This window comes from Ostrea edulis, chromosome 9 (assembly GCF_947568905.1).
Source record: "Ostrea edulis chromosome 9, xbOstEdul1.1, whole genome shotgun sequence".
In the NCBI taxonomy this organism is placed as follows: domain Eukaryota; kingdom Metazoa; phylum Mollusca; class Bivalvia; order Ostreida; family Ostreidae; genus Ostrea; species Ostrea edulis.
Genome location: NC_079172.1, coordinates 31911925 through 31937598, shown reverse-complemented (window position 1 = coordinate 31937598; position 25674 = coordinate 31911925). Strand labels below are relative to the sequence as shown.

At 35.2% G+C, this 25674-nt stretch overlaps 1 protein-coding gene and 2 long non-coding RNA genes across 8 annotated transcripts in view; 1 reads left to right on the top strand and 2 right to left on the bottom strand.

The window, feature by feature from the left end:
* Positions 1 to 25674, top strand: part of LOC125659915 (helicase POLQ-like) — a 77995-nt gene that overhangs the window by 10733 nt on the left and 41588 nt on the right. For 2 of the 5 annotated variants that reach the window (XM_048891720.2, XM_048891719.2), the window contains exon 2: positions 23276 to 23620. In XM_048891720.2, coding sequence (XP_048747677.2) covers positions 23297 to 23620 — 324 coding nt within the window. In that variant the 5' untranslated portion in view covers positions 23276 to 23296. Of the gene's footprint in view, positions 1 to 15419; positions 16738 to 23275; positions 23621 to 25674 lie in introns of those variants that run through there. The other 3 variants (XM_048891716.2, XM_048891717.2, XM_048891715.2) reach the window with 3 other exon arrangements.
* LOC125683248 (uncharacterized) lies at positions 7755 to 11904 on the bottom strand. 2 transcript variants are annotated; one of them, XR_008798780.1, is made up of 3 exons: positions 11477 to 11888; positions 10473 to 10622; positions 7755 to 8270 (listed from the first exon to the last, which is right to left on the bottom strand). It is a non-coding gene; the product is annotated as an uncharacterized LOC125683248 (long non-coding RNA). The 2 variants fall into 2 exon arrangements; XR_008798781.1 differs by having other exon boundaries at positions 10473 to 11904.
* On the bottom strand, positions 13788 to 15616 carry LOC125659923 (uncharacterized). Its single transcript, XR_007364263.2, has 2 exons — positions 15536 to 15616; positions 13788 to 13968 (listed from the first exon to the last, which is right to left on the bottom strand). It is a non-coding gene; the product is annotated as an uncharacterized LOC125659923 (long non-coding RNA).

The following is a 25674-nucleotide window of genomic DNA, read 5'->3' as shown; positions in this document are numbered from 1 at the left end:
GAAAGGTATGGGGTGAAATGTCAAAAGCTGCGAAAATTATACATGGAGTGTGTTCGGGTTCGTAGAAAAGTACTTATGTGGACATTGTGTTGACATTTTTTAAACTTGAATTTCTTTGAAAATATAATTGACGGTCTCTGAGGCGACACTGAGGCTGTCCCAGCCACTATAACGAAACCAAGGAAATTCGGTAAGTTGAATGTTTGCCACTCCCCTTCGACAAATAATTGGCATAAACCATGCAAGAGCAAGTTCGCACAAATTCACCATGTTCAGACATTTTAATTTATGTTCTGTACACAGGATGCCTTTACAGGGCTTAAATAAATAACATGAAGATTCATATATCATTCTTGATTGAATGATTAACTGTGAGGAAGAAAAACGTGGAAGGGAGATCCTTTGATCCGCTCACTTAGATAGGTTGTGTGGTGTATCAATGTCATGTGCGTAAAATATCTATATAATTTTAATTAAATAGGGAGATTTTCCAATTTACACGTGGATCAGGGTTACGGGACCTTGTACAGAATATAGGAGAAAATGAACAGCTAGTTCAGTACTAGTTGTCTCGTGCAGTTTGGCGATCTCTTATTTGCAATGCATGGAAAATATTCTAAAGTATTTTACTCCTGTGTAGCCCCCAACTACTTTTTTTATAAAGGGTATTTTTTTTAAAATTATCGACAGAAGAGGTGGTTAACCGAAGGATATTTCACAGTGGAAGATGTGGCTTAATCAAGTTAACATTGAAGCCTATGAAGAAAATATAGTTTTCATGGATTAAGATTAAAGAAATTATTTTTGGGAAAAGTTCTCTGTAAATATTCAAAAATATTCTTAGAAAATTAGCATACTAAGCAGCATAGGTTACCGGTTTTTTTTTAACCCCCCAACTTCAAAGAAGAGGGGCATATTGCTTTGCACCTGTCGGTCGGTGGGTCGGTCGACCACATGTTGTCCGCTCAATATTTTGAGAACCATTCACTTGATCGAAATGATATTTATATGTGGGTTGGTTATGAGTAGAAGAGGACCCCTATTGTTTTTCAAGTCAAAAGTCAAAGGTTAATCTACTCTGGACTTAGGAATATACTGTCCGCTCAATAAATCAAACTTGGTATACTGGTACATCTTCAGGAGAAGATGACCCCTATTGATTTTGAGGTCACATGGTAAAGTTAAACTGGACATAGTAATATATTGTCTCATATATTTTAAAAATTATTTGCTAGATTGACACCAAACTTGGTACACTGGTACAGCATAAGGAGTGGATGACTCCTGTTGATTTTTAGGTCACATGGTCAATCCACTCTTGATAAAATATGTAACTTCAGAGTTTATCTATTTCAATGGAATACACAAATTTCGCATAGAAACCGTTTTTTAAAAATGTCATATCACCGATCATAATAAATATATTATGACATTTTTAAAAACGGTTTCTATGCGAAATTTGTGTATTCCATTGAAATAGATAAACTCTGAAGTTACATATTTTATCAAAAATAAGTCCGAAATACCCAAGGAATTGAACATTTAAAAATAAAAGAAGGGGGGTACCGGAAGTCCTGTCCACAAGCACCTGTGCACCAAATCACATCACGAAGTTGTGAAATCTTGTCAACCACGAAAATTATGCCCAACCAACTTAAATCAAAAATATATTTTGAATAAGATATGTTACAAAAACTCACCGTAGGTCCTTACGGGGATAAATAAACCTTTCAGCAAATGTCACGCCCTTTAACAATCTCTATGATGTTTTGTGATCTTTCAATTTGTATGCCTGGATGAATGTAATCTATACGGTTTTAAAACTAACGTTATTTTTATGCTATCTATTGGATGGTTGTGGCCTAAAACACTGTACGCACACCTTGACCAATCAATAGAAAACATAAATCGAGGTGGCTAGTTTTTCACTCCTGAATCTACGGTTTTAAGCAGGTAAAGGAATATGCGCATATTGCATCACATATCTATACATGTATAGCCTTACATTCTTGGAAATTAAAGAGCATCTAGACTGTTTCTTGAAATGTGAAATAGCCTAATTTTTTGAAAATGGCAAATTTGATATTTTCGCTTTCATTTTGGTTTCCATGCAGCATTTACAGGAACGTTAAAGACCCAACTTTAAGTTAACGCCCCCAAATTTTACCTGTGTTGCGATCAATGATAAGCCGCTGGTCAATCAAACTTTTAACAATATAGCTTAGGTTGATTGACGTTTGCAGAGACCATGGTCTACAGCTACCTGTGAAAGATGTTTTGATAACAATCATGGTTAATGATGACCGGCAGTCTTCAGATCTCGAGGAAAGCCCCAGTATACCTGAGTTTTGATAGCATTGACTCGCAATAATAATAAATACATGCATATTGTTTTGCACCTGTCGGTTGGTCTGTAGATCAAGTCTTGTCCGCTCAATATCTAATGAATGCTTTCTTTGACCGTTACTAAACTTGGTACGGTGGTTGCCCCAAGAGAGTATAGATGACCCCTATTGGTTTTCAGATCACAAGGTTAAGGGTCAGTCTGTCGGTCTTTTTAATCCACTTCGTCCCATGGGGGACATAGGGCAACCACAGTAGCTTTCCACTTTTTTCTGTCTTGGGCTATTTTTTTGGTTTCTCCCCATGTTTTATTGATGGCCTGTAACTCTGCATTGATCCCTCTACGCCAAGTGTTTTTCGGTCTGCCCCTCTTACGTTTGCCTTGTGGATTCCATTCTAGAGCTTGTTTAGTTATGCTGGTGTTAGGTTTTCTTAATGTGTGTCCAATCCACTTCCATCTTCTTGTTCTAATTGTTATCTCAATTGGTTCTTGTTTGGTTCTTTTCCACAGTTCTTTGTTGTTAATCGTATCTGGCCATCTCACACCAAGGATGATTCTTAGGCAGCGGTTTAAGAAGACTTGGAGTGTCTTGATGGATGCTGATGTTTCTCTCCAAGTTTCGGACCCATAGAGAAGGACAGATTTGACATTAGAGTTGAAAAGCCTTAGTTTGGTACTAGTTCTCAAGGTGGTGTTTCTCCAAACTGGTTTTAGCATAGCAAAGGCTTGTTGAGCTTTCCTTTTCCGAGCTTTTATGTCTTCGTCGGTTCCACCTGTAGTGCTGATGATACTGCCCAGGTATGTGAATTCTTCTATATTTTCTACTTCTTTGTGTCTTATTTGTAGTTTCTCTGTCTGAGCTGTGTTTATTGTCATTATCTTTGTCTTTACTGGATTGATTAGAAGGCCTGTTTGTCTTGCTGTTGATTCAAGACTGATGGTCTGTTCTTTTGCGTCCTGAAATCTATGTGATAGCATACATATATCGTCGGCAAAGTCAAGATCTTCCAGGCGGTTTTGTAATGTCCACTGTATACCTTTTGGGTTTTTATATGCTGTTTTAGTTACCCAGTCTATAACCATTAAGAATAGGAGAGGGGACAGGAGACAGCCTTGCCTTACACCGGTAGTGACATCAAACGGATCGGTCAGGTTTCCATCATGAACTATTTGGCAGTTATATCCATCATTAAACTGTTGAATGATAGAGATGATTTTATGAGGTATGTCATAGTGTTTGAGAATATCCCACAGTACCTGGTGGTCGATACTGTCAAAAGCCTTTTCGAAGTCTACAAAGATCATATAAAGAGATGTTTGCCATTCAATTGTCTGTTCTACTATGATTATTAAGGTGGCTATCTGGTCTACACAGGAACGCTCTTGTCTAAATCCTGCTTGTTCATCTCTAAGCATTTTGTTTAATTTTGCTTTAATTCGATAGAGTATGACATAACATAGGATTTTGCTTGGAATGGATAACAGGGTGATCCCTCTCCAGTTGTTACATGAGGAAAGGTCACCTTTCTTTGGAAGTTTAATAAGGAGTCCTTTTCGCCAATCATCTGGAATTTGTTCTTCCTTCCAGATTCTGTTTATCAGGCGGTGAAGGGCCTCGACTGACATATAGTCCATGGCTTTAATTGCCTCTGGTGGAATGTTATCAACTCCTCCTGATTTCCCATTTTTAAGATGTTTTATTGCTCTATCTATTTCATCTCTTGTAACTTCTTCAATATTTATATCTAGTGGTTGCCCCGCTTCTATATCAGGTGGATTTGTCGGTGGTGGTCTATTTAGTACTTCCTGAAAATGTTCTTTCCATCTCTTAAGTTGTTCTTCAATCTTGGTTATTACATTTCCGTTTTTATCTTTTACTGGTGTATTGGTAGTCGGTGGTTTACCACTCAGCTGTCTGGTGATGTTAAAGAGAGTTTTGATGTCTCCTTTACTACATGCTGTTTCTGCCTCTTGTGCTAGATGTTCTGCATACTTTCTTTTGTCTTTTTTACAATTTTTCTTCACCTCCTGATCTTTTTGGGTGTAGTTCTCCTGTGCTTGACGTGTTTGATGTCTGGTTGTAGCTCTTACCACTTTCTCTTTAGCTTGTCTTCTTTCCTCTACTCTAGCCCAAGTGTCATCTGACATCCAATGTTTACGTTTGTTTTGGACATAACCTATGGTTTCTTCACATGTTTGTATAATGGCTTTCTTAGTTTTCTCCCATATAGTATTAATATCTTGGTCTTCCTCTTCGATCAATAAAACAGAGAATCTGTTTTGTAAGGTTATTTGGTAGTTTTGTTTTGTAGAAGGTTCCTTTAGTTTTGCAACATTTAACTTTTTCCTCTTTGGTTCTGTTTTTTTCTTTGATAGCAGCTTTAGTTTGATGGTAGCCATTAGTAAATGATGGTCTGATGCAGCATCGGCACCTCTTTTGTTTCTAACATCTTGCAGTGATGATCTCCATCTGTGTGATATAGCAATGTGATCTATTTGGTTCTCTGCATTTCCTGCTGGTGATACCCATGTGATCTTGTGGCATATTTTGTGTGGGAAGAATGTTCCTCCTATCATTGATTTATTGACTGCACAGAAGTCTGCAAATAACTCTCCATTTTCGTTCATATTTCCTATTCCATGTGTTCCAATCTCTGTCTCCCTCCCTACTCTATCTGATCCTACCTTTGCATTTAGGTCACCCATGATGATAAGGATGTCACGCTTTGGTGTTTTATCTACTGTGGATTGCAATGCATTGTAGAAATCATCCTTTTCAGATTCTTCAGCCTCATTAGTTGGAGCATAGACTTGTATGATGGTGGTTTTCTGGAATTTTGTGTCGAATCTTGCTGTAATTATTCTTTGTGAAACAGGATTCCACTCTAACAGTGCTTTCTTTGATGTTCTGTTGAGTAAAATCCAACTCCTTTCTCATGTGGATCATTTATGTTTGGATTTCCCGAATATACGATGGTGTGCCCTGTGCTTATTGTTGTTATACCAGATGTGTTCCATCTAACTTCACTTAAGCCTAGTATTTCAATGTTGTATCTATCCATTTCTTTAGCTACTTGGACACACTTACCACTTTGATATAGCGTGCGGATGTTCCAGCACGCAATTCTTGTTGGATGTTTTGGTGAGAACAACTTTCTCGGCTTTCGCGTCATTCGTTGAACTCGTGTTTGGGGGGTTTGGTTTACCTCTATCTCTAGTCTTTGACGAGTAAGAGGATTTGCTTCTATGGTTGTTTCTGTAACCGATTTTATCCACTGATGGGGGGTTGGCCCTTCAGCTTCACCATATCCCTTAGTTTGACAGATTGTCACCCCACAAATTCCTTATCTTTCGATATAGGGTTGGATTTTGAAACCTGCAGAGTAGTTTTTACATCAGAGTCTCTTTCTCCTAGACTGGTTGCCGACCATGGCTATTGAGTCCTGTCTACCCATGTTTTGAATATTGTGAACAACTAACGACTTTCAACGCCGGGTTTGAAATCAGAGTTTACCTTCTCTTAGATGAATTGCCTTCCAAGGCTGAGGAGCTCCATCCACCCCAAGCACTGGTTTTAAGGCGCCAGGGTCTCGCCTTTGCCCCTTCTCCTGTTCGTTGAAACAGTTCCACCACGAGAAGGTCAGGAGTTGGACTTTGGTTGTCAGAGGCTATATTTTTCGCACGCCCATAGGAGCACTTATTTTGAAACTGGGTGCTTATCTCCAGTATCACCCCTAGGCATAACAACCTTAGGAACCAGTCTGTCGGTCTGCAGACAAGATTTTGTCCGTTCAATACTTAAAGAACCATTTGCTGCACAATATCTTTAGAACCCCTTGCTTGACAAACATCAAACTTAGTTCACTGGTTCTGAATTAAACGATTACTCCTAATTGATGTTAAGGTCACAAGGTCAAACTTCTCTGGACATAAGATATTGTTCGCTCAAATCATTTGTTTGAAACCAAGCATGGTACAGTGGTTGCGCTCCTATTATTTTGCAGGCCACAAGGTCAAGGGTAAAACTGGACGTAGTAAGATATTCTTTGCTCAATATCTTGAGAACACTTTGCTTGAATGACACCAAACTTGGTACACTGGGCCCATATTTACTAAAGTTCGTAGACGTAAACGTAGCGTAAATCTAGACGTAGCGTACGTTTACGTGTGGGACGGTATTCACGAACAGTCGTAGACGTAGATTTACGTCAGAAATAAGCGTAACTCTACGTGTGCTACACTAGTACACGTAAGCTGATCGTAACTTTAAGAATAAACAAAGCAAATGGCGACTTGTCATTTTTATCGATAATTTCTTGCGTAAAGACCTTACAAACCCTCTAGATGCATATAAGCTGGTTAGTAATACACAAATTAATTGTATTTATTCAGATTATCGTTTTCTTTGGGATCATCTGCAATTGTGTGACAATTCTCAAAATTTTGAGCCCGATCTAATTTACCTTGTGGCGGATCTCAGTCTGATTTAAAATCAAACCTCTCACTTCGCTCGATATACGGACAGTCGCTGTCCGTATATCGAGCAAAGTGCGAAATTTGATTTTAATCACACTGGGTGGATCTAACCTTGCCTTTAGAAATAATTGGGAAGCTTTTTATTTTAGTCATGCAGGTTATTTAAAAAAAAAAGAATATTTGCCATTTATCTTATTATATAGGGTAGGTCTAGCATCTTTCAGGGAAATACATTTTTTTTAATTTTCCAAACATGGTGGAATTAATGTATATATATGCAATCAAACATGCAATGTTTTAGATTTGAAAAGAAGAGAGTCACTGTGTGTACAAGAATACATGGTGATCGACAGCTATAGAAAAACTATTTCTACTTATAGATATGTGATCTTTACTTTGTGGTTATAAGCAAATATTGGTAGTCCAAATAACTATTTGTTACATTGTAACTTACACAACAGGGAAATGAGCCTCTAAATAAATATTTCTTTAAAAAAAAAAGATATGCATTTCATTCCAAGAATACAATTTGGTGCAATTTGTTTCAGAGAGCAATTGTGATGCCTACTAGTGTAGTCATGTGTAGACTTTCAATCTTTCAGAGTGCCATTTCCTTTAACTATAATCCTACAGGAGTCAAACCTTCATTGATAATGCATATATATGAATCTTTCTACCATTCATGATTTGTATGTAATTGACTTTTATATGTGATTAGCTAGGTAAAAGTATTTGCAGTGTATATTACCAAACTCCAAGGATGATGCCTTCAACATACATATTATTTTGTTGAAGTCCACCCCCCCCCCCCCCCCCCCCAATTTACAAAAATCTCACTGATAAAAGTTCATTCTGAAGGCTTCTCACATTAAACCGACATATGTACTAATGCTCCTCTTTACAAATTTTAACCCACCAGACAACTTGGTTGACAAATATTTAAGATTTATTTATTATGTCATCATTTTAATATCAAGATGTTAAAATCATTCTAGAAATGGAAGTAATACATGTACATGTCAATATCAATAACAACATGAAAATTCATCTAAGAATTTATCTATTAACAAATATAATTACATGTACATAATTGTGTGCATAACAATGCATGTACATGTACTTAATTTCTTAAACATGTATTGTAACAAATTCTATTTTGCTGAATATCAAACTTTTTTTTATTTTACTGCCAATTTTTAAATGCCCATATGATATATAAATGAATAAATAAATATATAAGATGACATCAATGTAGCAGATGGACCATCAGCATGGATTGATCAGTGGGTAGAGTACCAGACTACGGGTCATGGGTTAGATTCTCAATCCTGCCATATATTTTTGAATCATTCCTCTGCTCGTCCTTTTACACAATCATGGCAATGGAAGATGAACATTTCTCGGTTTCGCAAAAGATTTTTCAGGCCATTACAGCAATGTACCCATAGACCTAGAAAAATAATAGTATTACATTGATTTAAATAAACAACTGTCATTACACTGCAATCAAATTTCATAAGGCTTGAAAAATACATGCAAAATAATTGTTAGTTAAATAAACTGTAAAATTGTGATAATACTGATTTTATTTACTGTATATTCATCTACCGTACACCATATCTGGGAAGATATCATTAAGTATCACCTACAATTTCAATTTTAATGATTTATAACCCAAGAGTCCATATTAAGAAAAAGATTTCAAATGACCCCAAGGTCAACTTCAGTATTTTTTCATTAACCATTCCCCTTGTAATGAAATTGGCTTCTTTCCAAACCAGAAAAAAATACTTTTTAACCAAGAATGGTAAGTTTCAGTTAAGGTCATTCACGTTTATAAATAAAAAATAATTTTTTGTGACATTTCAGGTACAATTCACTTGCATTCTATTTTCTTTCTACAAAATTCTCAGGTTTAATTAGTCTAGAGTTAACATATTTTGATAGTTCCTGGTTGTGGCAAGTAAAAATGTAAATTCAGCTGATATGTACTGCAGTAAGGTATATGAATGGGATTTTACTGTAGCAAAGAAGGTGAGAAAAATCTTTAGCACAATTGAGTATTGAACCTGGTACCTTTGCACTGAGCTACTCAGGCTGACATATAGTACATGGTAGTACAACATTATAAATTTAAAGGGGCATATTTGCTGTGAAAGTGATGGCAACCATTTTTATCTCTCAAAATCTCCCAATGGCAAAGGAATATGTATTACTGACTAAGAAAAATATTTCTTTAGTAAAATAAAAAAAACAAAAAAACAACAGAAACCTAACAAGAGGCCCACAGGCCTTATCGGTCACCCGAATACTAGTGGAAAAGTATCATTACTTCCATGGACTATGAAATCTAGAAAAAAATTCCTGTTCTAAATATCTAAGCTAATTATATTCTAATGTTCAGCAACAGTATAAAACAAGATGTGTTCTTAAAACTTCACATCCCTCAAAGTGCATACACTGATGAAAGGCTTTAAATAGGTGTATTCACATGAAAACATCAAAAGATATTACTAATTTGGACTCATCTTAAAGTCATAACCCTGGGTTGTGAAATTCACCATTTTTTGTACATCCTTTTCTGCATTTATATTTTATACAGTATCAGCAAACTTACACATAAATACTATATACTAAGTTTGGCCCCACCCTGGGGTCAAAACCCTTACTCTGGGGGAAATCAAATTTACAATTTTGGTAAAAGACTACCTCCTCTATCCATTTAGTTTCAATTTAGTATCAATAGCATTAAAGAAGATGTAATTTAAGTGTTTTATACACATAAACACTATATAACAAGATTTGCCCCGCCCTGGGGTCAAAACCCCTACCCCGGGGATCATGAAATTTACAATTTTGGTAGAGGCCTGCCTGCTCTACATCACTATGCATTTAGTTTTTCTTATATGTGTGTGTTTCTTGATCAGAAGATTTTTGAAAATTAGTCCCCCTTGTCCCAATGATGCTTCATACCAAATTTGAAAAGAATTGGACTGGTAGTTATTAAGAAGTTAAAAATGTTCAATTGTTAACGCACGACGAATGAAAACTAATTGCAATAGGTTACCGAGTAAACTCAGGTGACCTAATAAAAGTACATTTGATAACCGCTTTTAGTGTAAAGAAATATATAAAGAAGAATTATTGGCTTGCAAGATAATAATTATTTAATCACCAAAATTACATATATTCATTTGCTTGCTTTGAGATTAAAAGGTGTTTCAAATAACTGAATACATGTGTTATTACTGATCAGAAATATATAATATAGAGCAATTTTTATTGAGTGTTGATTTCAAATTTTGGTGACAAAATTACAGCTATTATATTGGAAATCATGCAAGAATTTTTAATATCGAGGAGATAAAAAATAAAATTTCAAAGAAACATAGTGTATGTCCTTAGATTGGTTAAATTTCTATTTGCCAAAAAGGTGAAGATATGCTTAGACAGACAGGTACAAAACATGCAAAATGGACAAACTTTGATCATAAAAACTCATAAATTTATGTTCTTAAATCTTTGCCTAAGGATTTAATCATCAATGCATTACAAAAATCATTACATCATGTACCATAATTTGTTTTGGATTTTTTTAAAACTTTGTAAGTACAGAAATGATTAAATGTGTACAAACAGTGGATATACTTACATCATATATATGTACTGTACATCTTGCATCCCAGTCCTAACCCTGAAGCATCATGGAAAATCTTTCAGGAGAGGACATGAAGAGAAATGTATCTAAATCAAGGAATGCTGCTGTCTTTTGGCAATTTATTTCTTGACCACCTTTATGACCCTTTGAAAAATAACAGAGGTCAGCTAACTTGGATATCTAGTGCATTATATCACACCTAATATCTCCAATTAATATATAGTCAATGTTATTCTACATTAAATAAATTAACACTGACTTCACACAGTTGTACAACTGTATTTGAATGCGATTTTGTTTCACAATATTTTCTGAAAGTTTTGCACATGGATGTGGACAAGCAATAATTGAAATGATGCTAAAAGAGACTGTAACTGTCCTCATCTGGTACCGAGTCCATTCACCCTCTCTACCTGTTCGCCCAGAGTATATATTGTTAAAGCAATAATAATTTTCATATTTTATAACCATGCAATAGAGGGGCACGTACAAATCACACATTTTAGAATAAGTGCCTGTATATATAATGTATATTTTAGATTCATTTTTCACCAATATTCTTGTTTTTCTTTTTGCGAAATGATGTGAAAGCATGTGCATACTTGTGTACAGGTAGCTATGATACTGCTTTGATGTTGTTCCAGTCATGAAATTAAAAAAATGGGATAAATAATTTTGAATTTCAATTGTGGTATTGTCAAAAGTTTGAAGTTACCATGTACACAAATGAGCTTGTGTCTTAATGTGTTAATAGTGGGCACATATCAAATTGTAAATAACTTACACATATGTATATGTGCTCACTATTTAGAAATTAAGATCCAGGCATTATAGCAGCTACATAGGTTGAGAACAAAATGAATAAGGGACTGTGGTTTTACCATGTGTGTCATGTACTGAATCCCCTTGAAGTCAATTTAACATTATTTAGGGGCCTAGTGACGAGTAGTCAGTGGTAAAACATTTAAGGTTATTACTACACAAACAACTTAACTTACTTGTCAGTCCATGCCGACTTCTTTTTGAAGACCTACAGCATCGCAGATCCATGCACAAGTCAAATGCGTTAAATTTGATGAACCTTCCATTTGGATTTGTAAACAACACTGAATAACGGTACAGTTGATCGACATGCCGTTGGCAGGCATACGTATACGTTGAAATTCGTTGCTTTCTCACAAAGTTCTGTGTTCTTTTTCGTCATAATGCGGCGGTAGCGCAGGGAAGTCAAAGTAAATGAGCAAATTCACACTTTTTACGCTTCGAAGTGAAAATAGCCACTGCGCACGCGTACGTGCAATCGTACATCGTAAGTTACGTTTGCGGCTACGAACGGTTTTGTAAATACCATTTCACGAGAACGTAACTCTAATCTTAAGTCAGACGTAAATCCTACGTTTACGTCTACGTCTACGAACTTTAGTAAATATGGGTCCAGGGGGAGCAACATTAGGTGTGAAAGTTTTACACATAGGAGTGTATTTTGGAAAATTCTCTAGAATTATTCTGATGAAGAATCACGAGTATCCTCATGTCAAATAAATCAAGTTTATTCTCACCATCACCCCAGGACGGGGTGGGGGGGGGTGGGGGTGAGGCCACAGTAGGGGTTCAAAGACTTTTACAGTAAAACGTATGGAAAACTAATGGGGTTCAATATGTTACATGAATGTAAACGCATCCTCACTTAGTAGTGTTCATTTCAAGATTGTTAATACCACAACGCGGGGGGTCTAGTCGGAAGACTAAAAATTTGTAAATATGTGTGTGGGTGGGGTCAGAATGTTATTTAGGAATATATATATATATTTTGTTTTTAGCTCATCTGAGCCGTAGGCTCAAGTGAATTTTTCTGATCAAAACTTTCCGTTGCCGTCGTTGTAGTAAACTTTTCACATTTTCATATTCTTCTCCACAGGGCCAGTTTCGATCAAACTTAGTACAAATCAACCTTGGGTGAAGGGGAATAAAGTTTTTTCAAGATAATCACGAAAATGCAAAAATATGGTGGGGTCATTTAAAAATCTTCCTTTCAAGAACCACTGGGCCAGAAAGGTTGAAATTTACTTGAAAGCTTCCTGACATAATGCAGATTCAAGTTTGTTCAAATCATGACCCCAGGGGGGTAGGGTGAGGCCACAATAGGGGATCAAATTTTACATGCAAATATGTAGAGAATATTTTTTTTAAATCTTCTTCTGAAGACTGTGCCGGAAAAATTTAAATTTACATGAAGATACCTGCTATAAAGTAGATTCAAGTTTGTGCAATTTGTGATCCCCGGGGGATAGGGTGTGGCCACAATAGGGGATCAAAGTGTTATATGCTGATTTATACAAAACATCTTTAAAAATATCTCTTGAACTATTCACGCTAGGTTTTCATATTTTGTATATACATTCTTTACGAAAAGACATTCCATGTGATGCAATGGGTGTGTGATCTTGTGACCTTGACCTGGAAGGTTTATCTACTTCCAATAAAAATGTATGTCCCTAACTATTTAAGGTAATATGTATATCTTTCATATCTTGTAGATATATTTCTTATGACAAGACCTTTCATTTCATACCATGGCCTTTGACCTTGAACTTGGGGTTTGACCTACTCTAAAGAAAACATAACCCATTTAAAAAATATATCCAGAACTATTTTAGTTGAGGCTTTCATATTTTGTATATGGATTCTTTATGACAAAACCTGTACAAAATGGTGTTTGATCTTTTTACCTTGGAGTTTGACCTCCTCTATTAAAAAAAAAACAAACCCTGACCTATTCAATATCCCCTGAACTGTTTAAGGTAGGGTTTTCATATTTTGTACACAGGCTCTTTATGTCAAGACTTTATCATTTCGCTAAGTTTGACCTTGTGACCTTGACCTTGGAGTTCGACCTAGTTTTTAAGTATCTGATCTATTCAATATCTCCTGAACTATTTAAAGTAGACCTTTCATGTTTTGTATATAGAGTTTTTATGGCAATACCTTTTATTTCATACTGTAGCCTTTGACCTTGTAACCTTCAAATTTGACCTACTTTTAAGAAAACGTAACCTGTTACATATCTTCAGATTTATTGAAGGTAGGGCTTTCATCTTTTTGAATAGATTCTTTAGGACAAGACCTTGTGATACAATCATATTTGATCTTGTGACCTTGAAAATCACAACAGCTGAACAATGACAGTGGCAAGGTAACTCGAGTGAGCGATGTGGTCCGATGGTTCTTGTTTAATTTACTGCTTAAGTTCCACCAAGGCTCAGAAGTTCGGATTCCGATTCATGTATACCATAACCGCTAGTTTTAGGACTGGTCTTAAAAATCTTAAATTATTAATTTCCAACATCAAACTTTTTTTCTTCTTAAAAGTTTTTTGTTTTGTTTTCGTTAATTCTTCCTTTAGAAGTCCATGTGACTTGTGCTATGGCTCTGTTATATCACGTGGGTGTTCAGTGCAGTCTGATAACATCATCGAGACTTCCAGCATCTTCTAAAGAAAAACATATATGGCTTTAAGGAGGTGTATTACATCGTCATAATTGCTAACTTCCTTCAAAAACGGGAATGAAAAAATATTTATATCAACAATCAGGGGCGGGTTCAAGAATTGCGGTTAGGGAGAATGGCGCAACTTTATGAGGCAAGGAGGGGGGGGGGGGTCTGGGGCCGCCTTGAGGGTGAAGCCCTGGTGAGGGCTCAGAGGACAAAGCCCCCAGCCCCAGGAATTAAGCTCCTGGATTGTGCAGATTTTATAGGGCTTGAAATATGTCTCCTATGTAGTCATTTTTGCTATTTTCTGTCATTTTTAATAAGGTGAAATTCATTCCAATTTGGATTTAATAGAAAGTATCGGACTTCCTCTCTATATTATAACGTAATCCTATTAATTAAGGTATTCAGTGTATAACGAAAGGATAATGAACAATTTTGAAGGATTTAAATCAACATAAATGGTTATTGTTAGATATAGTGAAGTAGGTGAAATTCGTAAATGATTAGAATCTGACTTTTTTGGACTTGAGATTTTTTTGAAGAGTTATGATTTGCCCTTTGTAGAAATAAGAGACTTTTTTTCTTTAAAAAAAATTGTGTGGTAAATGATTAATATTTTATGTCACATTGTCATAAAGAAAAAGTGTATGTTTAATCTACTGCTCAAGTACCACCAAGGCAAACTTTTTCCCCAAGAGATTTGTGAAAATATGTTTTTTTAAAAAGATATTTTATTAAAACATGTTCTTCCCATAGACTGCAATGTTAAATTCTAGGTAAAATAAATCAAGCAGTAAACAAATTTTGAAAATTCCAATGGTGGATTATCTTTATTTGATGATCCCTTCAAAAATGATACCCCATTATTACAAGAATCCCACCATCCATTTATTAGATATGAAATATGGTCGTTATACATTGAATACCTTAACCTCGATCATTACGGTTCTGCATGCAAACAAGATATTCCAAGTTTTACCAATACCGAAATACTTGGTATGATATTTCTATTTTGGTAAAACTTAAATTATCTGGCTTGCATGCAAAAGCGATCGCGATGTGATTGGTTTACGTGGTGAGATTACTATAATAAATTCTCTGAAAACACAAATACGTGTTCAAAAATAGATATGATGTCATATGAAAAGTTTTGGTCAGTAGTGTACGCGTACGTGTCCCTTAAGCACAGCTAGGGCGAAACAACAACGATTAATATCGCGTTGCTTTAATTTTCATTTATATATAGATATATAGGACAGGTGAAAATGCATGGTCAGCTTATCTGACGACCAAAATTTCTACATGACATCACACTTCTATTTTTGTACAGAGCCGGGGCCGGCGTGAATCCTAATGAGGTAGCTAATTAGGCTAAAAAAAATGTGGATTCTTATTCAACCATATTTTTTTTTTCATAAGCATGATTTATTGTTTAGAAACACTAGCCTTTTCCTGCCTTGGATTAATGCGATGTTCTCGCTCTGTCTTATCGCTCGATCTCTGTATATATCTCGATCTCTTTCTCTCCACGATCAACAAATGCTTATAAACATTGATAAAAATACCGTGAAAAGGCAAACTCCACTGATGTAGAGTAGTTCCTATGTAGTAGTTACCCCATATGATGATGTAGAGTAGTTCCTATGTAGTAGTTACCCCATATGATATTGTTGGTTATGTGTTGTTATCAGGAAAAAAGATGGAAAGATAAAACGAAAGTTAACGCTAAAATAACTCTCTTTGTGAACAATAGACATGATTGGATCACTGCACGATCTTCACGTTTCCAGCAGTCTCAGGAACTAAATATAAGTTCGTGATGCCAATTAAGGGTCTGATTTTAATCCATGAAGTCGAGGTCAAGTAGCCAGTCACGTACGTACTGATCGAAGCCTCAGATCTAAATTAACGAGTCGTACGGGAAACTAATCTTCATTTAATCCTGTTATTGAGTATCTATACTTGTAATGAATGACATAAATGGTGACATTTAAGATTCAGTGGCGGATTTAGAGTCCCCACCCCATCCCCTTTTTTTGCTTCACTAAATCAGCTAGATTTAAACCTATACTGAAAAGTATAAAACTGAAAAAGCTGATTTTTACTGGATTAAACACAACTAATATGAAAAAAATCAAACAGATATTGACACTCATTAGCCAAAGCATTATGCATCTGTAGAACCTGTAATCATTAACACATTAAATTACAACTTTAATTTACAAAAAAAAAGAAGAAAAAAAAGAATAAAACAATTAAATGAATAAATAAATAAATAGATAAATGATTTTACTCTTACAATGTTCGATGCTCTCTAACATATACTTTTAATGATAGCAGATGCTCATTTAAAGAAATATCTCTTCACGTTACTGAAATTTGGTGAAAAATTGTAATTTTCAAGTCATCTGAACATCGTTCGGCTTTTCCCGTCAAGTCGACGGAAAAGGCCGAGTTCTGTTCCGAGTGGGAAAGTTAAACAACTCCGTAACTTCCGGTGAAACTGCCCGCAAGAATTTAATTTGAAAGAAAGAAGGTTGTGCGTGTGCGGTTTGAATTCGAGGTTAACAGAGAGAATAACCACAGAAACTATGTTGATCGAGATGAAAGATGAAATATATATTACGAAGTAAATCGGTAAGATTGCTTGCTACGAAGTTTTACTATTCAATCCGAATTTTCAAGGCACGGTCAGACATCATGATTCTGACCAGAGGCTCATTGGCAGCTGCAGTTTAGAATTAGATTTAGAACACATCTGGTATAGGTGAGCACAGGTACTAACTTGGGGGTCATACTAAAATAGCTTATCCAAGATTTCTCAGACTGTCACTCTCGCTATTCCGGTGTGGATAATCAAAATTGAGCCAACGCTTAATGGATAGGTCTGCCTGGGCTGCGTTCAAGATCGTAGCGGCTACGTAGGGATCGGTAGCGCTACGATCATGAACGATGTCCTAGGCTAGCCCTATGTAGGGATAACAAGCGTTGAGTATTGACCAGGACGGTTAAAACCACTGGTTAAGGTTAAACTCTCAGTGCGTTAGACATCAGATTATTCTCTGACAAGTGTCGATGCAAGTTGTTTCGGCCTTTTTACAGTTCTGCCCTAGGTTTGTTCGACCTCAAGTTTTTTCGGCCTTTTGTCGTTTCGGCCTTAGATACCAAGTCATTTCGGCCCAGGTTTCGTAAGCTACAAAATACCGACAATGTGATGTTGTTTTTGTTAATATAGATGTGTATTGAATTTATGAGACTTTAATGAAGAGGAAATTTTGTATGATGAGGAAATAATTGGAGGTAGGCCTAGTGTTAGAAAAGATTATGAAATATATGCAAAATTGTTCGAACTTTCTTTTCCATTATGTTTGGCAAATTGTGATACCATGATCATTGAGAATAGTTTTTGAACTTTTAACCCCGAAATATAATGATTTATTCGAAATACACATACACCGTGTTCACGGACATTTTACACCGTGTGTTGGGGAATACTCGTGGTCTGTACTGTAGATTTTATTATCCACATTATTGTATTCACCCGTAAATTACTAACTGAACCTAACATACACTAACAACGCAGATAACAACATATCAGTTTACAGCGTACAATACCTGGTCATGAGTCATTATAATTGTTTATTAAAAAAATACCGTTTCGAATAAAGTTAGTGTAGTATTACTTGTAGCTAATTTTTTATAGATACTAACAAAAAATGCACAATTGTTTGTAGTGTCTTCACATGATTTCAAAGTGATTTTTAATATCTATAGGTTTTGCGTCGAAATCACTTGTCAAATGCTAAATTGAAATTTTACAGCAGTTAGGAATTTACGGGTGAATACAATAATGTTGATAATAAAATCTACAGTACAGACCACGAGTATTCCCCAACACATGGTGTAAAATGTCCGTGAACACGGTGTATGTGTATTTCGAATACACAAGAAGACTGCCTTGTCTAAAAAGTTAGTCCCTGATACCCACCGTGAGATCAGTATCTTGTTTAGAAAAAATGTACTAAACGATTAAAAAAGCAATGATTTCTTTCTTTCCCGGAGAAATAAATGGCAAAATCTTTTAATTTTTTGAAGTACTTAATTATTACTTGAATTACTTTATTGGGAGAACTTAATTTTTTCCAAAAACTCTTAAAATGTACGTAATTTTATTCATTTTACCTTATAAAAAATGATAGAAAATAGTACAAAATTTTTGATGAAGTAATAGCGGTTTAAAATCAGTGAAGCTGCAGGGTATGGTCATTTTTTAAGTTAACATTTTTCATCGACTTTCCCTGTGTACAATTATTTTTCAGTCTTCGATGTTACCGGTGGCCCGATGCCCGAGGCCAGTAAAATCGGGATCGGGCTTCTAAAAATATTTAACCCAGGAGTCCGGAGGGCCTGTAAATGTTTTATTGTATGTTTTCTATATATTACAAATATAGCGTGAGATTGACTCGGACTTTGTCATGACTTATATGTAGCAATGAAATTTCGCATCGAAAAATGATCAACCATCCTGCCTTTTATGAAGTATAGGGAGGCACAGGCACTGGAAGTTAATGTAAATATATAGTATGTGCATATATAAAAAAATACATGCACATACTATATATTTACATTAACTTCCAATGTCCGTGTTGGGATTCCCGTGGGGTTTCGGGTTAGAATAGGTCCTCAGTATCCCCTTACTTGTCGTAAGAGGCGACTAATAGGGGCGGTCCTTCGGATGAGACGGCAAAAACTGAGGTCCCGTGTTACAGCAGGTGTGGCACAATAAAGATCCCTTCCTGCTTGATGGCCATAAGCGCGGAGCATAGGCCTAAATTATGTAGCCCTTCACCGGCAGTGGTGACATCTCCATATGAGTGAAATATTTTCAAGAGGGACGTAAAATAATATTCAACCCGTGTAGGGAGGGGGCTCGTAAGTGAAATTCCAAACCTCTCGAGCGTATTTTGCAAGCACAACCATCAGATCCAAATAAATAAAAAAAAACCCAGAAGTACAAGGAGAAAAAGAAATCGAAAAGTTAAGCCCCATTGGACTGAGGGTGGGCCTTTGCTGAGATTTAATTCGGGAGAAAACAATGTTTTGTACGTGGTGTATACAAAACACAGTAGAACATGAGCTTCTGATGTCATCTGTTGAAAAATAAAATAAGATATAATAATGTCAGTTGTTCTTTAACTATGGTCATCTGGATATGTATTATCCTACAGTAGAACATGCTTGTACCTTGCAAACGACAAGTGGTCAAATTAGAAAAAAATAATTTGGGCCATTAAAATATTGTTCGGGCTTGCAATATTATTATACTGGGAGGCCCGAAGGGCCTGTGCTTCACAAAGTTTTTCGTGAAGACTGTTTTTTGAACTGTCAGTAAACGATGCATTTAGCTACAAAGCTTTATCCCATCTTTCACCTTGATGAACAGAATTATTAATTTTTTTCTATCAGAAATTCATATTATGAATTATTTTTTACTATAAATGTAACGTGTTCAACTTTGTATACAAATAAAGAAGTCGATCAATAGAAACGCGAGTGATTAATTCCATACTGAAGTGTTGTAAAATCTTATTTACAAGTTTAGATGAATATTGATGAGTCAAGTATCATGGAAAATTGTTTAACCATATTATACTAAACACTTGATTGTAATACACGAGGTCCGCGTGCTTCAATGCTTGAAATTCGGTCACGGCCTCCCGGGAAGCTGAGTTCACACTTTTACGCATGGAAATATGTTGCAAAATTGCTGTACATGTACAGTGTATGTCCAATTCTTCAGTTTTGCAAATTAGCTGTGCGTAGGATACCCAACAATATTAGCTGTAGAATTTTGTAATACTATTTGTAAGGGTTTAAAATATTTGATGATAACCGATGTGATCTCTTTCTCTCTCTCTCTCGCTGACCAAACCTATTAAGTGAGGACGTCCTCACAATGTGTAGAAGATAATACACACATATACTATTCCAAAGGCAAAAAAGTACTATGTTAGGTATAGCTATAGGGATACCTGTAAAAGTTTATCTAATACTATCTCTCTCTCTCTCGCGCGCTCTTGCTCGGGATGTTTTAGATTCAGTTGTGCCTTCCTTATTTTAATGCATCTAAATTAAAAAATAATTCAATATAGAAATTAGAAAAATGTTAATGATCGATAGCGTATATGAAACCATCATCGCAAACCACGGTTATTGTTTCATTCTATTTCACAAATGTTTGTGAAATAGAATGAAATAATTTAGCCCGTGGTTTGCGACGATGAGAGAGAGAGAGAAAGAGAAGAGTTCCCTCCCACTATTTTTGACAACGATATTAAAGATATATTGGGTCCCCCACCTATGTTGATAGTAGCAGTGATGGAATGTGAGAACAATGTACAATATAACATTTATGCTTGAAAGTTATTAATTCAATCCATGTAGTGACCCATGCACCCACTTCACAAATCATCAGGTGGGGGATGCAGTTTTAGTTACCCCCCACCCACCCATGTACACGATTTAGGGTTTTGAAGTTCGGACAAAAGCACAATTTTTTGTTGTTATTGTTTACTTTTGAATTTTGGATAAGTCAACATGCAGCATGCCCCCTCTCATACTTTGAAAAAGATAAGTAATGTTAACAGGAGGCTCTGAGAAGTTCAATCTGCAGTTTGATGATGTTTCGTCATTCAATAAAAATTGTTTATCAGGACTGCTTGATTTAATTAAACAATATTTTATGTAGTTATATAATGTAAACAAGATAAAATATATAGAAAGAAGAGATTCAAAAACATATATACATATACTAATGAAAATAATCATGAAACAATAGAAGAAAAAATAGTTGGGAGTAGAAAAATAACCGGAAAAAAAAAAACAAGAAAAAAAAATTCCACAAGCCTGTATGGATAGTACAATGATCTATGTATAACTTGTATATTCCATGCAAATTCAAAAGGTTTTTCGCTGGATAGAACAAGTGGGGGTAGCTGATATTTGATGTTTGACTTCTAACAAAATATGTGAAATATATTGGGTCGGCGCGGTAGCTACAGATATTGAAATATGATCACCCATTTTCAGTAAATGTGTGCAATTCACAAATTTATTTACCGAAAAATTAAAAAATTCCAAAAACTGTCTCTCTGTACATTTTCATATAGCTAGTTACACGTAATTGCAGAAAGGAGAATATGATTATCAATATGTCATGCGTTTTATTTTTACACTAAGTCCATCTAATCTATATAATATTTACGTTAAAACATAAGCCCCCAAATAAATTAACACTTGAAATGAACATTAGATTTTTGAAAGGTGATATTGCGTTAGTTTCTCTGTCAATCCGTATTTCTGAAAACGAAAATATGTTAATTGCCAGAATATTGAAAACATCAATGGAAACAAAGTCTTGGGGTATATTTCATGTTGATAAAAAACTTGCAGATGAGAACATGATCTTTGTCATTAAAATATTTGTGCCTTAAAAATAACTGCATCATATGGTACCGGTTTATAATTTAATCAGCATCATACTGTGTAATGTAATCTGTAAATGGCATATCATTTTCTTTGATGGTGTGGACTTCCTTGTTTACACCAAAGACATATATAACAGTTTTCGAAACAAAGAAATATCAATTTTGATATATTAAGATGAGAAAAAAGACTTAATTTATTGGTACTACAAAGGTATTCAAAAGTAAGGCCGAAACTACTAACGGCCGAAAAAACCTGGGGCCGAACTGAAAAAAGGCCGAAACGACCAGAAATCGACAAGTGTACCACTGAGTTGGATAGGTATTTAATAGACACTGTAAAGGCCACATTGTTTACTCAATTGATTAGATACTCCACATGTAGCTTTGATATTAAGAGAGGAAGAACCATATTAATTTTGTGATCAAAAGGTCAAGGCCAGTATGGAACTTCATACTTGATATATTTATTATTTTATAAATGGAATTACGGCAATTTTGACTTCATGTTGTGTATGAATATATGCATGTCGTAAGAATTTGAAAAACAATATAATGTTTTATTATATAAGCTCAATGTTTTATAGAAATATTTAAATGATAAGAAATGAATCTTATAATTCTTTTCTTAATGGCGTCATCATAAGGAAAATTGGACACAATAAAAGAATTAATAGGATTCATAAAAGAAAAAAACTGGCATTTACTGGTTGTCTACATTGTGAGGGTATGCCCTGCTTTTGTGAAGCTCTTGTTTTTGTAGTCATTGGTTAACAGGAATATGTTCCACTCACCAATGAACTAAAAAGGACTGGGCTTCAGAAAATCTAATTCTGATCGTCCACTTGGTGATTGTAAATTTTAAGTTCCAAGTCTTATTTAGTGAATGTAAATGAGATGCTAGTGTTAATGAATCTAACTATTGGCAACTTTGGGAAAAGGCTATCATACAATCATGAGCTAATATTATGACCTTTACCTTCTGTATTCAACATAACACAAATTTTGACAGTTTTTAGAGTCGGTTGGGGACTTTTTTCACCATAAATACAATTTTAGACAAAAGGTAACAAACTTATGATATGCATTTTACAACATTTCTGAAATATAACAGTTTTTGAAAATGCAGTTTTCTATACAGAGCTATGAAAATAGATGTATAAGAAACGTCCATGGTTCAGAATGTCGTTATGAAAATAACTTTTGTTAGTTTTGTATACATGTACTATTAGTTCAACATATAAGTGGAAGGGGTGGGGGTGTGTGTTATCCTGGGGAATAAATTAATGAACAAGTTAATTTACAGATTTTTTCCATTGAAATAACCAGAGACATATATAACAAAGATAAGCAACTCCTTTGGTGACCTGTTTACAGCTTAAAATATGTGCTGGTCCCACCTATAAAATGTTAATCTATTGATTGATTTGAGTTTGGGTCACCTACCCAACAGAGACCCTGATACTCTTTTCTGTAATGCCATAGGGTCCCAATTGTTTGTTACCGGTTGCATGTCGTATAAACTAAACAGTATAAGGTGAAAATACACTCTCGTTTTTCAAAATTATAAAAGATGTTCTAATTTGTGGGCAGTTAAATTTTGATGGGGCCTCTAAAATTGCAAGGTTCAGTAGCCCACATGGCTACCAAAAGTTAGAGATTCAAACCCTGCAGAGTCTGTCAAAGGCTGATAATGGCTAATTCTACATTGTTGTAGAAAACAAACTTCTCACTAAAAACAGCCTACATAAGATTGTGATGGGCATATTATGTATTATTTCCATTTACTTTAGTTTTTTACTTTGTTGCAATAATTTTCAGTTCATTCTATGATGTGCTGTAATGGTCTTCACTGTCCTGGCAATGTCCGGACCGCAAACAGAAACTGGACCACAAAGGAAACTTCTTGGTGCCAGAAAGCGACATCTGAGCAGTGATGGGCACGAGGAACAGGTCAGCAGAACATTGAAGTACTTCAGAGAAACTGATGTAGGTGTGGGCACTAAGAAATTAGTGAAGGATGAACATTTAACAATTGAAACTAGGAAATCGGTGAAGGATGAACATTTAAGGACTGAGACCATGGGCACCTACATATCCGAGATCAATGAACAAGGACAAGGATGGTTTGAAAGTTCATTTTCCAGCGAAAGAAAAAGTTCCAAGGTTTGTTGTATTGGAGTTTTATTGGTAACACATTTTTGGCCAGATGGGATGAATATCCCTGGAGAGCTACTGTTTTCTCACATTATCAGCAGTGTGAGACCGACTTTACACATGTGAGACAGCCATGTGAGATTTTTCTGTCTCACACTGCTGCGACGTCATTTGATTGTGACGTCATATATTTTCTACGATATACGTTACACAGTGAAGATTTACGTTACAAAGTGAAGTAAAATATTTTGCATTTTTTTCTTTACATTTTAATGTAGTATAGCTTTCTGGTGGACAACCTTGATTTTTTTAGTTTACACTTTACAGTGTAAACCATTTTCGGGTATGCTCTTTCTGCTTATCTATTTAGTTTTTGCATCAAAGTTCAAATGAGGATTTTGATAATTTAGAATTTTCTCAAAGCTCCTAAATTTATGCACTAAACTGTAGATAAAATGTGAGAAAAATAATCCTTCATTATTTACTCGTGTGGGATAGGGAAATTCCACCTCTGGAACAAGATTCGCTGTCTAGGACTCGGCAAAGCCTCGTCCTAGACTGAATCTTGTCCCCTCAATGGAATTTCCCTATCCCACACTCGTACTAATGAAGGATTCTATGGCAAATAAAACTTCAAATTACTCGCCCTTGATTACAGGTGGCGCACGATCCGTTAACGTTCAAGGCGTTTCTAACCTCAAGTTTAAGAGAGCGTCGGAACGACACATTTAGAATAGAAAGTTGTTGAATATTTAGTAACGATGGCGGATTACGGTTCGTAGGACCTCACTGCGCTTAGAGACGAACTTAGAAAATGCATTGCAAGACTCTCTGGGCGGAAAGGAAAGTACGTTGAGAGTTTCAGCTGCAACCGAATTTTCTCTGTCACATCGATTAAATAAAGACATTCAATACACATTGAACGTTTTTCATTATAAACTACTTCATAATTAAGTTTACATGCTTAAACAGTAGTTTAGGTTGAATATATAATATACAATACATCAGAATTCTTTATAAGTTGTTGAATTGCATATATATGTTTAAAACAATAAGATGCGGACACCCCCCCCCCCCCCTCTCTCTCTCTCTCGAGGATTAAGAATATCAATTATTAAATATATCCATATATCTCTGAATTTCTATTATTAAGCTATTAAAATGTGTAGTAATAGTGAATGTATATGTATAACTTCTCTTTAACAGTTTATTTGCGTGTTTTATTTTATATCACTTGCGTGATGACGTCACGGTAGGTAAACAGTCCTTGCGATTAACTTTTTATTAATCCATATTATAGGGCAAGCGAGAGCATAAAAATTGGCAGGTCAAATAAATTTTACTACCCCATATGCTAGGTGTACAATAATGATTCAAAATTTCGAGTTTCTACATTTTAATTGAATATTACAATTTGGATTGCAATAAGACGGAAGTTCAAGCTTTCTTTCAACCTCTAAATTCACGTCTCCATCCATATACTATGATTGATATACTATGAGTTGGTTGTACTCTGCGTGAAAAGCACGACTGTATCCTGCGCATAGGAATGGTTGTATCCAAATGACGTTTGTCCATGGTGTTGCAGGAAACTGATGTAGGCCTACATAATTTGACCCATGTTTACTTTCACGTATAAGGATTTATCATGTTTATATGTACCATGACAGTTCATGATATGAATGATTTTATACTAAAATACATCACTTAACAAATGTAGTACACTTTTCAATTTGAATGTTCATACTTCAGATTGAGATCGAAGTTACAAGTGAATATTGAAAAACGTAATGCAAAGATTTTTTTAAAATAAAAAACCACAATGAACAATAGGCCTGTGTGTGGCTTTTATATAAACACAACATTGTATATATGACAGTGAAATTTGTATTTACTTCACTTGGATAAATTTATAGCTTTATGAATTTGCATTTAATTTTGATAAAAGTAGATATGATTCAAATTTTATTTCTAAAAAATTCAGATATATCTTAATCTCTTGAGATGCATTTTTCTTCTGGTTTGCGCCAACAGTTAAAATAGGCTAGGACTGTCCGTGGGTC